Source organism: Coffea eugenioides, unplaced genomic scaffold (assembly GCF_003713205.1).
Source record: "Coffea eugenioides isolate CCC68of unplaced genomic scaffold, Ceug_1.0 ScVebR1_2121;HRSCAF=3093, whole genome shotgun sequence".
Lineage (NCBI taxonomy): Eukaryota > Viridiplantae > Streptophyta > Magnoliopsida > Gentianales > Rubiaceae > Coffea > Coffea eugenioides.
Genome location: NW_020862580.1, coordinates 8,555 through 22,977, shown reverse-complemented (window position 1 = coordinate 22,977; position 14,423 = coordinate 8,555). Strand labels below are relative to the sequence as shown.

The window sequence follows — 14,423 nt, the reverse complement described above, 5'->3', positions numbered from 1 at the left end:
TACAATAAGATAGTATGACACATTCGCCGTATAAGTAAAATGAAATATTATGACACTTTCATGGTGTAACTAGATTAGATTGTTCTGACACTTGTTAATATGAAATTTTGTGAATATTATGAACCGCAAAACTCGAAGTGGTGACACTTTTAAGTGTCAATACATCATATTGCATTAGCCCTGTATCCCATCCGAGGTTTTATACCCAAAAGTAGAATCACATTTCATCCTGCCTACACAATATAGATTCTAATTTTTGCAATAATAAAGTTATTACTACCACCTTATAAAGGAAAACCAAGGCGATTTACATTTTCATAGTAATCACTGCAATACAAGTAGCCAAAATGGTGCAAAAGTACTGCATTGATCCAAGCAACTGACATTGCTGCTATGTCAACAAATTACATGCCAATTCAGAGATTTTTCAAAAGTTATGAGTATTACAGTAGCATTGCCAATACATATCAAAGAAGCAATAGTTCAACAAGAACTCAACAAAAAAAGCATTGACAATGTCTTCAAAAAATAGCCATTTGACCCAAGGACGATCCTTTAGTTTTCTTCAAGAATCACCTACAAGTGTCATAAACCAAGAAATAGAAGTTACAATCACATCTACAGCTCTTCTTTTACAGTTTTAATGTTAGAAAATAAATAAAAGCTAAGTTAACCAAATGATAAAGATAAGATAAAAAGATTACCAGGTTTATTGGCCAAGCAACAGCTACTCCAATTGCATCTCCAATCTTGAGAAAATTATGGTATGGCCTCATTAGCTCTTCATCATTCTCCACAGGCACATTCACATGAATTTCACACCAATGTGATCCCAAAGGTATGTCACCAACTTCAGCAGTTGGATCCAAATTTCTAACCACACCAACAGCACAAATTTTGGACGAATCAACCATGCTTCTTATTGTAACTTTATCCCCAACCTTGAAAACAAATTTTATAAAACATATAACCACATATAAGAGAGCAAGTCTTGAACAGATATTTAATACACAGTATCACAAGAACCAACCCAAAATGACAGCCACAACAAGTACCAAAATCAAAGTGTAGTCCATTACAATCAATAATGATATCCAAAACAAGAATCTCAACAATTAACATATAGCAATTACAAACATGTTCATGAAAATCATTTGTGAACGCAGCATGTAAAGAAGGTCATTATTGAACTGTTTATTACTTTTATTGGCCGAGAAATAGCATTTGATGACTGTGAAGTATGTCTTTGCGAAGATGGCGAAATTTGTCCTTGTGATCTTCCTTGTTGAATTGATTCTAGTTGCTGAATTCTTCGCTCCATTTTTGACATCGCAGCGCTTTGTTCCATAACCAAGCGAAAACATGTTGAACGACTTGGTATATCGCCCCACAAATCAGATTGTGTAACTCCTAAACCTAAAATCTTCTAAACCAGCTTTATACTCATCACTTGATCGTGACATACTCATCCATCTTTTATCCATGTTCACATATATTCTAATTTATAAAAAAAAAAAAAAAGCTTCATTAGGCATCTACAAGATAGTTCTACCTAAACTATACTGATTTTTGCCTAAAATAATTTACTTAGATAAGAAAACTAATTTCAATGAGATTAATAGAAAGACAACCAAATACTCACGGAATTCTTCTAAAGTAAAGATACCAAAAAGTATCAAACAGAAATGTTAGCACCGACTCCCAAGTGTTCTAGACATATCCAGAACAGAAATCTTCACATCTCCAGGTGTTTCTAGACATTTGAGTAATAAGAAACTAATCCAAAAGTATAAAACAGAATAATATCAAAAAGGAAAGACCGGCAAAAGTTCAATTCCAGATTGTAACACACAACTATAAAACATATGGTAGGTTAGCAAAAGAACTTTCTTAACTCCCTCCAACTACGAAACTTTTTTAAGAAGTACCTGGATTCACAATTTCTCTCAACTCCCTCCAATCTATCAAAAACAGTGTACTTGCCCCCAGAGAACTGGCAAACCAAAAATTATTTGGGCAGTAAATAACAATATATCAAAGAACCAAATAACAATACTCTGACATAAAACTAGCTTCACCCTGATTTGATATGGAAGGCTTGGTAACCCTTCACAGGAGTGTTGAAACCTAAGGTTTTGGCACATTAACTGAAGTACTTGGTATTTTCTGCAACTTCTATAGGAAGAAATGAAAAAAGAACAATTGAAAGAACCATCAGAAACCAAAAAAAACGTTTCATAATCATGCCTAATTGGCAAATGTGAGTATGGAAACATTTGAAGCCTATCTCATAAAAAATTGGATTAATACCATTAATACCCGTAACCTGGTTTATTGTAGCAGTGCACGTTATAAACAATCAGCAAAGTGGTTTGCAATCTCATTATACTTTAGTGACAGGCCTGAACTTACAAAAAGGAAAGCTAATCTTTCCATTCAAAAACTGAAAACAAATGAAAACTTGGAAGGAAATAGAGTGAACAACTACAAATTCATTTGCGCACTTGCCATGCCTATAACATGCGTCCTACTGAATCTTTCACCCAGGCATATTAATCAATAAAGGGTAAAGCGGACATTTGTAATACGTGCAGTCAACAAGTGTCTTATATATACCTACCATAAATGGTCCTAAAAATTTTAAACCCTTTCACCACCTCACACTCCAGCTAAAGTGAAACTGTTTAATAATTAGAAAATAACAATTTTAAAAAGTTGGACTCCTTAGAAATCCTCATCGGCTATTAGTTAGCAATCTTATAATTGAAGTTTAACCCGAGTTATTAGTTCTCAAAAGGTAGCCTATGAGATTGGAAATGAGTAAATTCAAAATGATACATTTCATGATTTTTTTTTTCAAAACAGTGATACCATTCCAACTGGATGATTCTGGTACTAGGTAAGTGGGGTTTCCCCACAACAAATATTATGTGGGCAAAACAAGACACACTGAAAAACTCTGTTAATTCTGCCATATTGCGTCCGCCACATACTAGAGCCCAATTTAGAGACCCTGTTGACTGCCTGGTTAGGCATGAGTGGGCAAGAGAGGGAGATGAAGGATCCTATAATTGAGGCCATGGCTGGATCAAGAGAGAAAAATGGATCTGAAGAGAGGAAAAGAAGGAAGGAAAATTGGGAAAGGAACGAAGTAGCGGAGAGCACGAAGAGTGTGTATTGTTTACTTTGAGCCCCTTCAGCATAGATCAATCTCTCAATTAATTGCTTTTTTTTTTCTAATTTCAGTGAGTTGAAGGATCAAAAAATTTCGAAACAAAAGGGAGGTAATGAAATGGAGAACCCCATTAGGTGGTCTCTGTTTTGCTGGTTATCAGACGAAAGGCGAAAGAATTCTTCAAGCCGAAAGGCCAATCATGCAAATTGTCATCGGCTTTATCGGATTCCCATCCACATCTACTCTTCCTGCCATTTCGTCTTCCCCAAATCCTTAACCCTCTGTCACCCACCTTGCTCCTACCCCAAAAATTACCTTGTCCTCCTGATTCCAGCAATCAATATCAAACAAATTACTATGAACCCATCAATACTATAAGCCTACTAACTCTAACCTTCCATAACCATCAAACATTCAACAGCTTTAAATATGAGACCACAATTACCCCAGGGCATTATTCAACAATTCTCCATCATCCACGACCCCACCTCCAAACTGGAGGGGGACAAAAAATTTTTTTTCCTTTCTTAAGCAGAAAAGGACTACATGCATTCATAGTTAAAATAAACATATCCTTCAACAGTATCCTGACATGAGGAATGCCTTTTGTTGCCTTTTCATTCGGAAGCAAAAGCAAATATTTGTGGGAGGAAAAATTCCAAGTCATACAACCTGTGTCAAAGAAGAAGACAGCAAACAGGTGATCTGTGTAAGAGCAACGCACTGGCAGAAGGGATTTAGATGTTTACAGTACATTGGAATCAATGTTTCCTTCCAAAGGAGGAGAAGTGTGTGGGTTTTGAAGCATGATGTGAAAGATGGGTGATGAAATTCTCGGGGAAGTTTCCAACGGCAGAACCAGCAGAACAGAACTGTAAAATCCATAGTAATGAAGGACAGGGATTCACTTGACAGGTGTTATTGCTGCCAAAAGTCATTTTGTGGTCGGAGATGTACACATTAGCAAATGGTAGGAAGAGGAGATTTTGCAAAATGAAAGCAAGTGGTTCAATAATCTTATTAACTATAAAGGTTGCACCACAAGGACAGCTATAAAGGTTGTCACATGGAATTTGAATCTTCCTTTTTATTCTGTTCTTTTTTTTTTTTGGGTCAGTTTGATTAATTCATCCATAACATCCCCTTTTATTCATCCCCAATTAACCCAATTTCACATACGCTGCTGTTGCAGAATTAGTATTACTCACAATTCAAGGTAAAAGCACTCATTTACAAAATTTAGATTCCGTCTTACCTGAATTTTCCTTATGCAAGAAAGGAACAGCAATATCAGAAGTAAAAGCATCCTAGATACAAAATTTAGTTGTCAAATGGAGCAGCTAGACATCGGATGCTGTCCTTCAAAATGAGGAATCATTTGGATCTTTAAGACAAATTCAAAAAAGCTACCATCTTAAGTTTTACTGTATGACACTATGTCTAAGTACTCTTGGAGAGCTGTTATGCTTCTTTGCAACAGAAAAAACATAAACAAAAGATAAGAAACCAGAAAACCTGAAAATCACCATAACTGAAGAAACCGTCGCTTACCAACTCCACAATGCAGAACGATATCAGAAAATTTCCGAATAAACATACGAAATAGTGTATCAGACGAATTGAAAGGCCAGTTTTGTTTCCCTACAATTTTCCCATCCACATCTACTCTTCCTGCCATTTCGTCTTCCCCAAATCCTTAACCCTCTGTCACCCACCTTGCTCCTACCCCATTTCCCATGCGTTCCCGGAGAAGAAATAAAGTAATAAAAAAAAAGCTATCAATTTTGTTGCAAATGTATAGGTTACCTGGTAGTAATCTTCCTTCAGATGGCAATTTTCAATGAACACCGTAGCTCCACTGTTGCTAAAAACCCAGATACCAATTCCCGTTCAAACTCCATGCTAAAAACTCCATGATGTTGTTGATTAAGCTACCTTCTTAAAGGTTTACCTGTTTGTCTTCAAATTGGAGAGAGTTAAAAATCGGGTGGAAGAAAGAGAAAGAAACAAGGGATTCGGTGGTGAGAGGGGCGAAGGATTTAGGTTTTTTACAGAGAGTTTATTTGATTGAGGGTTTTAGGAGAGAGCACTCGGATGAAAAAAGAGTAAAGTACATTGGATTCATTGGAGTAGTTAGAATATTTCCCCCAAAAAAATGGCGCCGAAGTGTAGCGCCATTCTCTTTGCCGTTTTTGTTTTTCATTTTTTACTTCTATTTGGATAAGTTAGAGTGATACGATGTCGTACTGGTCATTTTCTTTGTCACTTTAATGACGTTCCTTACTGCATGTTACATTAACTTGCTGTTGTGACACTTTTAGGAAAATGTCATATTAAGTGTGTGACTAAAGGTGCTTTTTGTAGTAGTGCTAGCATTCACTTAACCGGTAACTTTATTTGTAAGAGTAGTAAGGAATTCCGTATCTCTAGGAGTTTTCTAGTGTTATTTTCATTACTTTTATATTTATGGTAGTCTAGATAATAAAGGAGTTCGAAAAATACCGGTAATTGCCATGTTCTCTGTGGAATCGACCCTTAATATCCTATACTCGCTCACGATTCGTATACTTACGATAAATCGCGTGTGGGGTATTTAGGAATTATAAATGTAAAACTTGATTGTGGATGGGCAAATTGTATATGTATACCCCGCGCACGTCAAGTTTTTGGCGCCGTTGCCAGGGAAGATTTGCCAATATCGGTACTAAGAACAACTTTATTAATTTAGACATTTTTACTTGTTTTTCTTGTGTTTGTTGTGTCTATTGTCTTAAATGTTGTTTTTAGTTTTTTTTTTTGAGTCTTTGTTTATGTTTTTTGTATATTTAGAGTCATCTATTCTTCTTGACTAAACTTGTTTTTAAATTACTTTGAAAGCATGTTTAAGGGCTCAAGAATAGTAGAAAATATGAGGGGGCCATGCATGAGAGAAGGAAGATCCGCAATGAATGGTTATCATGTGCAAAGCTCCTTGGATAGAGGTAACCAAGAAATTACTGAACGTATGTTATTTGAAGATGGTTTTAGGTGCTTAAAGGCTAAACTTGATGTTATAACGTTATAAATTCAAATGGACACCATTATGCATGAAATTGAGCAAAGGAGGAATGTTAATGCTTTTAAGTCTTATCATATGATTTGTGACTTGTGTGAAGGTTATCATGCTACTAATACATGTATGCAAGCACAAAATATGGATTATTATAATGAATTGGGGCATTGCAATCCTTGTTTTGATCAATGTGGTGATAATTTGAGCAATTTTTATGCTTATGGTTGGGATAATCAATGTACTTATAGTGATTCTTCATGTTTTTATGATTATCTATCCGAATAAGGAATTCCGTATCTCTAGGAGTTTTTTAGTGTTATTTTCATTACTTTTATGTTTATGGTAGTTTAGATAATAAAGGAGTTCGAAAAATATCGGCAATTGCAATCTTCTCTGTGGGATCGACCCTTGATACCATATACTCGTTCACGATTCGTATACTTGCAATAAATCGCATGTGGGGTATTTAGGAATTATAAATGTAAAACTTGATTGTGGATGAGCAAATTGTATATGTATACCCCACGCACGTCACTTTAGCTAATTTCAAGCAAACATTAGTCTTCATATCAAAATCGAATAAGTCCATAGGTGTGTATAGTTATACATGAGTAGCTCAATGTACTGACATGAAAAGAGTCAAAAAATTAGTGAAAACAAGCTTCAAGTTGCTTTACCACTTGCACAGCTGAAATCAGGATCCATGAGGCAAGATCCGCGAGTTATGCCTCAGGTATCCAAGTTGCATATCCACTTGATTGCAGGTTTTGCATTTTTTGACTAACTTTCGACTTTGCTCTATTTTTTAACCAAGTTGGACTGCAATTTTCTTGATCACGGAAGCCAAACTTGCTCTTATACCAAGAATGAAGGTTGTAACCTTTGAATTAACTTTTTAATGCATCAAGAATCAAGTTATTTGGAACTCTATAGACTTAGAAACAACCAAAGAACCCCTAATGGTTAGAACCCTATTTCAAATTTTGCAGCAGAAATGTAATTCTACATTTCAACTTTTTGACCATGAAAACACATGAATTGGATTTGGATATCTCACAAAAAATGTAGGCCTAGATCTTAGCTTTAAATAGTTCAAGGGTCATTCTAATCTAATACTTGTAGTTAAAGTTATAACTAAAATACTAGAAGGTGTCATAGTTATCAATTTTTTCTTCTTTGAACTTGATTGCATTTCATCTTTTGAATATTATACACTTCATGTCCACTTGATATCACTACAAAATCATCAAGAGTCATCCAAATATTTTCTCACTTCATTCTAATTGATGATTGAATAATTAAAACCTATAAAACTATGAAGTTTATACCACTTAATTCCATAAAAATGTAATGTTTCTCACTTAAACCACAAATTTTCACTAGAAGCCTAATTATTTAGCTATTAAAATGAAGAAAACACACCAAAAACTAAATAGTAAAACATACTAAAATCATGCAACATAAACACTTATCAATTACTCAAGTGGCTGGCTTGCATTAACTCATCCTGATTGTGATAACCCTTGATAACCACAATGGAAATCCCGGTCGGGTCTATTATTCCTAGTCAGATGGGGGTTTGCTAAGTAGATTTATATTAATTGGATAATAAAAAGCTGTTAATTTTAGAAATTTTTATTGAATTTATTTATTCTTCTCACTTTTTAGTTATACATGCACTCACAATTTCTATAGGATTAATTGCACTATGCACTCTATAACTATACTCGAATCTCTATTTTGGTCTTTGAACTTTAATTTGGGATACTTTAGTCCTTGAAGTATACAACCCATCTCACTTTAATTCCTAAATTATGAAATTTGTCTTACTTTAGTTCTTAAAGAATAAATATATCTCACTTAAGTCAATAAATTATAAAATTTGTCCCACTTCCATCAACGATTTTAAATAAGTAGGACAAATTTTATATTTTAGGGACTATAGTGTCCCTTTTTGCAATTAAAGGACTGATAAGTGACTAATTTACGTAATAATTGTATGACATTTTATATTATTTTTAGTCACTTTGGTTATATTATTGGAAGAATATGAATCATTTTGGCTATAATTGGTGAAAAATGCTTTTAAGTGGTCAAATGAGGTTTTTATCACGTTTTACTTGGATTTTGTGTATTTTGACAGTTTTGACACATTTTCGTATTTCGGCTATAACTTGAGCTACAATGATCGGATTGGGATGATTCTTGAACCCATTTGAAGATAAGAGATAGATCTACAACTTTGGTGAAGACATCTAAATCCAGTTTGAAGGTCTTCCAAGTCAAAAAGCCGAAGAACAGTCGCCAATTTCATTTGGTCGAAGCTGAAACAGGGCAATGAGCAGTCAAGGTTATTTCGGTCATTTCTCAGCCTACACAGATCCAAATGAGATGATTCTTGATGCATTGGAAAGCTAACTCAAAGGGCTACAAGTTTCATGTTTTGGTCAAGAGCTAAATCAGCTTTTATCATCAAGAAAAGTTCAGTGGAAGTTGATACAAAATCGGAGCAGAGCTGGAAATTGAACCAGAAGTGGAAATTGGTCACTGTAGCAATCCGGCCGGAATTTGGCCGGATTTGTGGCCGGATTTATGGCCGGATTGCGGTCAGAAAAGGCTGCTCTGTACGCGTAAAACTCAATTTCAGTCCCACCAACTCACATGCGATGCTAGACATGTGAGAAACATTCCCAGCTGTAAAAGGAAGGTGGATGCCTCATTTCTTGACCAACTTTCATCATTAAATAGCCAAATTCATTGGAAGAGAAAAAGAGGAAGAGATTGGAGTCCATAGCAAAAAATAATAGAGAGTGAGCTACGGGAGAAAGCTTGAAGCTGCAGAAATGTAGCTCTTTCATCTCCCTAGTGTTAGTTTAGCTTAGTATAGAGTAGTGTAGCTTTTCCATTCTTGTTTATTATCTAGATTAGGATGAAGATGGAGGATGAAGAAGGCAAGGAAGAAAGCTCATGTGACAAGGGTTGTATTCCTTCCAAATTCTTTATCTTTTGTATTTGATTCCAAGTTTAGTTAATATACAAGTTCTGGATTTTGTGTTCATTATGTGTTTCTAAAGTTTATACCTTGGGTTTGGTTGAACTTTCTATGATTGTTAGTGTTAATTGTTTGGTTATTTGATTGCTATGATTTGAGCAAGTTATTTGGCACTTTGGCTCTTTAAATCATGATTAATCTGGTACCATTGATTGTGATTATCTAAGGTGTTGTTTCTGCAATGGAAATTGAGATTTAACACTAGTTCAAGAAGTGCTAAACATAGGGAGTACACTCACGAAAGTAGAGGTGCATGTATGTGGTTTTTAGTGATTCATTTCATGTAATTTCATTGAAGAAATGAACTTGGAGCTAATTTCACAACCATGAGAATAGGTATGGATTAGTTATAAGTATAATTGATTCACTACGAAAGTAGGATTCAAATGCATAAGGAAATTACACCATAACTAGCCTAGATGTAGTAATTAATGATCCAAATATAGCACTTGCATGAGTAGTTAGGGATACCACAACCTAAGGAGCTTTTATTTGTCATTTTGTATAATTTCAATAGGTTAAATTTGTTATAATTCATTGATAGTCTAAATAATAGAGAAGCTTTAGTAATACCGGTAATTGTTCACTCTTCCCTGTGGGATCGACCAGATATATACCCTAAACTACTAGTTGACCTGTATACTTGCAGTGAACGGGTGTAATTCGGTATTTTTTAACTTGTATGTATGTAAAATACCCGTCAAGGACCAAAAGAAAAATGCAAGTATAGTTGAAAAGTACAAAGTGGAGCTAATCCATTTCCAAATAACACAATCTTTTTATTTCTTTCATATTCTATATCGATCCATCTGCATTTTTTTTTTGGGACCAATCTTTATCCTTTGGTCATGCATTAACATACATATTATCTACTACTACTAAAATAGTGTTGCAATTTAAAAAGTCAAAATAGACGTACGGCCACTTATTTCTATTTGAGCAAATGCCATCAAATCCCAGCAAGAAATTTGACCATGGATTCACGAGGCTTGCAAATTGCCTCCAACGGCGAGGCTTTAGACATTGCAATACCTATACCTTCAGACAAGTCTACCAACTCATTGCTGATCCTCTCCCATTCAAAGCACTGAATTAATGATCCCAGAGTCAATCCCACCAGCCGATTGGCGAGGCCAGCACCAGGACATTTCCTCCTACCAAGACCAAATGGTATGAACTTATACTTGTATGCATCATTTTCCAAGCCTAAGAACCTTTCTGGCTTGAAACTCTCAGGGTCATCCCACAGCTGAGGATCCCTATGAATAGCCCAAGAATTTACCATCAATATAGTTTTAGAGGGTATGGTGTAGTTTCCAATGGTGCAATCACTTGATGATTCACGTGGAAGAAGAATCGGAGTGGCTGGAAGTAATCTTTGTGATTCATAGATGATGCTTTGGAGATAAGGCAGCTTAGGCAGATCTTCTTCTTCCACCAAACGATTTTGACCAATGTTTTTATCTATCTCAGCTCTAGCCCTTTCCAGCTCTTTAGGATGGTTGAGCAGAAGAGACATAGTCCACTCTATTGTTGAAGATGAAGTATCTGATCCAGCAGCTAGTAGAATCTTGGCACACCAGTATTAAAATCAAGTTAAGACTTTTGGAAAAGGGAAAAAAATGCAATTTTACTTGTCAATATTTGGGGTCGAACTAAACTGATGCTCAATGTATCAGTGTTGCTTAATTGGTCAAGAGCTTGGACTGCATTAACTCATCCCAATTTTCGTAGCAATTAATAGAAAGATTAGTGGCTAAATTCCACTCTGGAGCCTTACACTATGGTTACACTTCCACTTTTAGTCCTTAAATTTCATTTTTGATAATTTGCCCCATAAAATATGAAATTCATTCTACTTTAGTTCTTAAACTTCATATTTGGATACCTTAAATCCATCTCACTTCACTCCTAAAACTTTGAGCATCACTTGCCTACTATTCCATTAGTTTTGAAAATTTTGTTGGGTAGATCTTATATTCTAGGGGGCAAAGTATCTAAAAATGAAGCTTAAGGACTAAAGTGAATAAATTTCATATTTTAGGAAGTAAATTATTCAAAAAAATGAAGTCTAAAGTTTAAACTAAGCATACATCTATAATTTAATCAAGAATAATTTGTTGAAGTATCCAGACTTGTAAGTTAGTTGGTAGTTTAGTTTTACATTGTCCCACAAGTAACAGCGAGAGTGTTTGAATAGCAATATTTTTTCTAAATATTATTTTACTTGTATTGCAATTACAATTTTAATTAATTTTTTATTTTCTCAACAACTTTTTTATCTCACATACATCACATCATAAAAAGTATTATAATAATTATTTCAAGTAATATTTCATATAATCTCCTATCTAAATGAGGTAAAGATAGAAGGATTCAAGGCATGAGGTTGGTGACAAGTGAGACTACTCTAAGTATTGCCGTGATGAAGTCCACTAAGAAAATTGATAAATGGTAAATTATAACGCCAGATTTTAATAATAGTAATTATTTTCTCACCTTCTTTTAAACATTTTTTTAAAAATAGTGTTGTATTTTTGTAATATATCTATGTGTGTACATCAACAAGTATAAGATATTTATTACATTTCTTTTTTATGAAATATTTGAAGGAACACCAAAAATTTGGATATTCAAGAAAAGGTTTTGCCTACCTATGCACTATGCAATTCATTTATAAGAGAAAATGATGTGCCACTTACATGCTTCTTTTTCACATTTTCATTTTGTGCTTATTCCACTTTGCGCTTTTTAAAGTTTTGATCAATGATACGCTTAGTACATTCCAAATGGTTCTCAATTTGGCTAAATCGTTGCTGATATGAGCCAAAGCAGCAGAAATCCATGAAAGGAACCATCATGCTTCAGCTTGAAATGCAATTTCATCTTAAAACGCTAATTATAACTATTAAAATCTAAGGGATTATACAGATCAATACTCTTTAACATTAGGGATCAACATTATAAAGTCACATTAGGGATCAAAAATTTTCACAATCACATTTGTTTGATCCAAATAATAACCTATTTAATATATATATAGGCCAAATATTGGGGATCATAAATATTCAAATCTAAGGGATTATATAGATCAATACTCTTAAGCATTAGGGATCAAAATTATAGACTCAAAATTTTTGACTAGCGCCTATTTGATTTTAACCATTAACTATTGTAGTTTTCCACTAATTGCCCTAAATTCGAAGAAAATCAAAAATTTTGACAATCACATTTGTTTGATCTAAATAATAAGAACCTGTTTAACATATAGCCCAAACATGAGGGACCAAAACTATATTTCTCCCTTCTGTTAATTTATTTCATTTGATAAATATCACTATATTAGGGGAAGGATTGAGTTAGGTGATAAGATAAGAGGAATTATAAGTAAGAGGTTCTTGGTTTAAAATCTCTCACTTATCAAAAAAATTAAAAAAGAAAAAAGGTACCACTATATCATCATCAGGGCGTATTCAAACACAAAAAATTTCAAGCAGCATATCATGCAAATTAAAGCTTTAAAGTGAAAGGTGATATAAACATTGAAGAGTGCATGATAAATAAGGATAAAAGTAGTATATAGCTGCTCAAACTTAGGATTGTTGAGTGGTGGAAAGGACTGTGATCACAATCCTATGTAAATGTGATTTTTCATGATCATTTCCAAATTTGGGTTTGAATCTTTCTTTTTTAGAACGTGGATGGAGTGACATTAAGCACTAATCTGTATTAAATCTACGTACCAGTATAAAACCTTTGATGATATCATCCGAAAAGAATTCAGGTTCCAATTCCTGCATGGAGTGCAATACTTCCATAATCGTCCCCCTTCCATCCCCAGTTGGAGAAGTTCGGTGTTTGTCTAGCAGACGTTGCAAGAACTCATCAGATTTTTTCTGAAATGCAATCATTCTATTCTCCAGATTCTGATAACCAAACCATCTCAGAATTGGAACATAATCCACTGGACTCAAAGTCGTCAGCTCAAACATTTCCCGAACAATGTCCCGAAATTGCAAAGCCTCCTTATTGTCTTCCATTTCATATCCATAATACCGCTTTCCCGAAAACATTGTCATTATATTGTTAATGGTCATCTCCATCATCTGGGCTCGTATCTCCACTCTTGCAAAATTCTGGGGTGATTTTTTGTATAGATATTTCACTAGTAACTTGGTTTCTTCCTGTCGATTTGCCGAAAACATGTTAAGGCGAGTTCCTGAGAAGAGTTCCATGGTAGAGATCCTTCGAAGTCTTTTCCAGAGAGGACCATAGGGTACAGTACCCATAGTGGTAGTGTTGTAGTTGAGGTACTTCGTAGACAGTCCAGAAGGCCTGTTCGCGAAAACAATGCCATTTTTGGTTAAGCATTCTTCGGCAATAGCAGGTGAAGATGTTATAACCGCAAGTTTATTACCAAACCTTAGGGAAAATATTGGACCATATTTATCAGAAAGGTGCTTAAAGGTTTTGTGCAGTGGAGGTTTTACCAAATGAAGATGGCCTAAGATTGGCAAGGAAGGAGGGCTTGGTGGCAGAGATTTTTTCTGCCTTTTTTTGTGTAAAAGGAGCAGTGGAAGAATTAAGGTTAAGAACAATAAGGAAATGGTGCTCAACAAATTTTGTTCCATGGCGCTCTTTTTCTTGTTAGAGGAGCTTTTCTTCGTGTGCATTGCCTTTTACACTTTTCCATCTTATATAGAGTTGGAACGCACAGGGATTTAATAGAGAGTTGATTTCAAATCAAGCTCATTTATGTTCAACTTGAGTCGAGCTTGCAAGTTAATTTACATGAGCCAAACTCGAAATTAAAGTCAAACTAATTTACCAAACTTGTACCATGTTTTGTAAAATACACCTAACTCATTTAAAATTACCTAACAAAGTAAAATATATGCCAGTCACTAGACGTCGTTTTTGTGTGCTATGGAATAGCAATGAATGAATTAAAAGCAAATTTGGTGGGACGAACGGACTCCACAAAGTTTCATAACAACTGGAGTTAACTTATTTCACCTCCTCCTGCACAATCTAATAACAAAATTAACTTACTTCGCCTCCTCTTTAACAATTTCATTACAAAACGCCTAAAAAGTTCACAAAATTTTTTAAAAAATTAAACCATTAGGTCAAATACTCATATC

The 14,423-nt window shown here is 34.6% G+C and overlaps 2 protein-coding genes across 2 annotated transcripts; both read right to left on the bottom strand.

Moving 5' to 3' along the window:
* Window positions 1-366: 366 nt before the first annotated feature.
* On the bottom strand, window positions 367-1,382 carry LOC113756249. Its single transcript, XM_027300003.1, has 3 exons — window positions 1,202-1,382; window positions 705-941; window positions 367-576 (listed from the first exon to the last, which is right to left on the bottom strand). Exons 1-3 carry the CDS (start codon window positions 1,346-1,348, stop codon window positions 556-558), a joined length of 405 nt encoding a protein of 134 aa, XP_027155804.1. The 5' UTR covers window positions 1,349-1,382; the 3' UTR covers window positions 367-555.
* An 8,846-nt stretch (window positions 1,383-10,228) lies between these two features.
* On the bottom strand, window positions 10,229-13,910 carry LOC113756250 (isoflavone 2'-hydroxylase-like). The gene is made up of 2 exons (XM_027300004.1): window positions 13,023-13,910; window positions 10,229-10,849 (listed from the first exon to the last, which is right to left on the bottom strand). The coding sequence occupies exons 1-2, from the start codon at window positions 13,908-13,910 to the stop codon at window positions 10,229-10,231; spliced, it is 1,509 nt and encodes a 502-aa protein (XP_027155805.1).
* Window positions 13,911-14,423: the final 513 nt, after the last annotated feature.

Excerpts from the sequence above, each read along its gene's own strand:
- LOC113756249 (XM_027300003.1), bottom strand. The coding sequence starts at position 1,348 with ATGGAACAAAGCGCTGCGATGTCAAAAATGGAGCGAAGAATTCAGCAA. Across the intron at positions 942-1,201 it reads CTATTTCTCGGCCAATAAAA|GTTGGGGATAAAGTTACAAT; the intron begins GTAATAAACAGT and ends TTTGTTTTCAAG. Across the intron at positions 577-704 it reads TTGCTTGGCCAATAAACCTG|GTGATTCTTGAAGAAAACTA; the intron begins GTAATCTTTTTA and ends TGACACTTGTAG.
- LOC113756250 (XM_027300004.1), bottom strand. The coding sequence starts at position 13,910 with ATGGAACAAAATTTGTTGAGCACCATTTCCTTATTGTTCTTAACCTTA. Across the intron at positions 10,850-13,022 it reads TCATCAAAGGTTTTATACTG|ATTCTACTAGCTGCTGGATC; the intron begins GTACGTAGATTT and ends TGGTGTGCCAAG.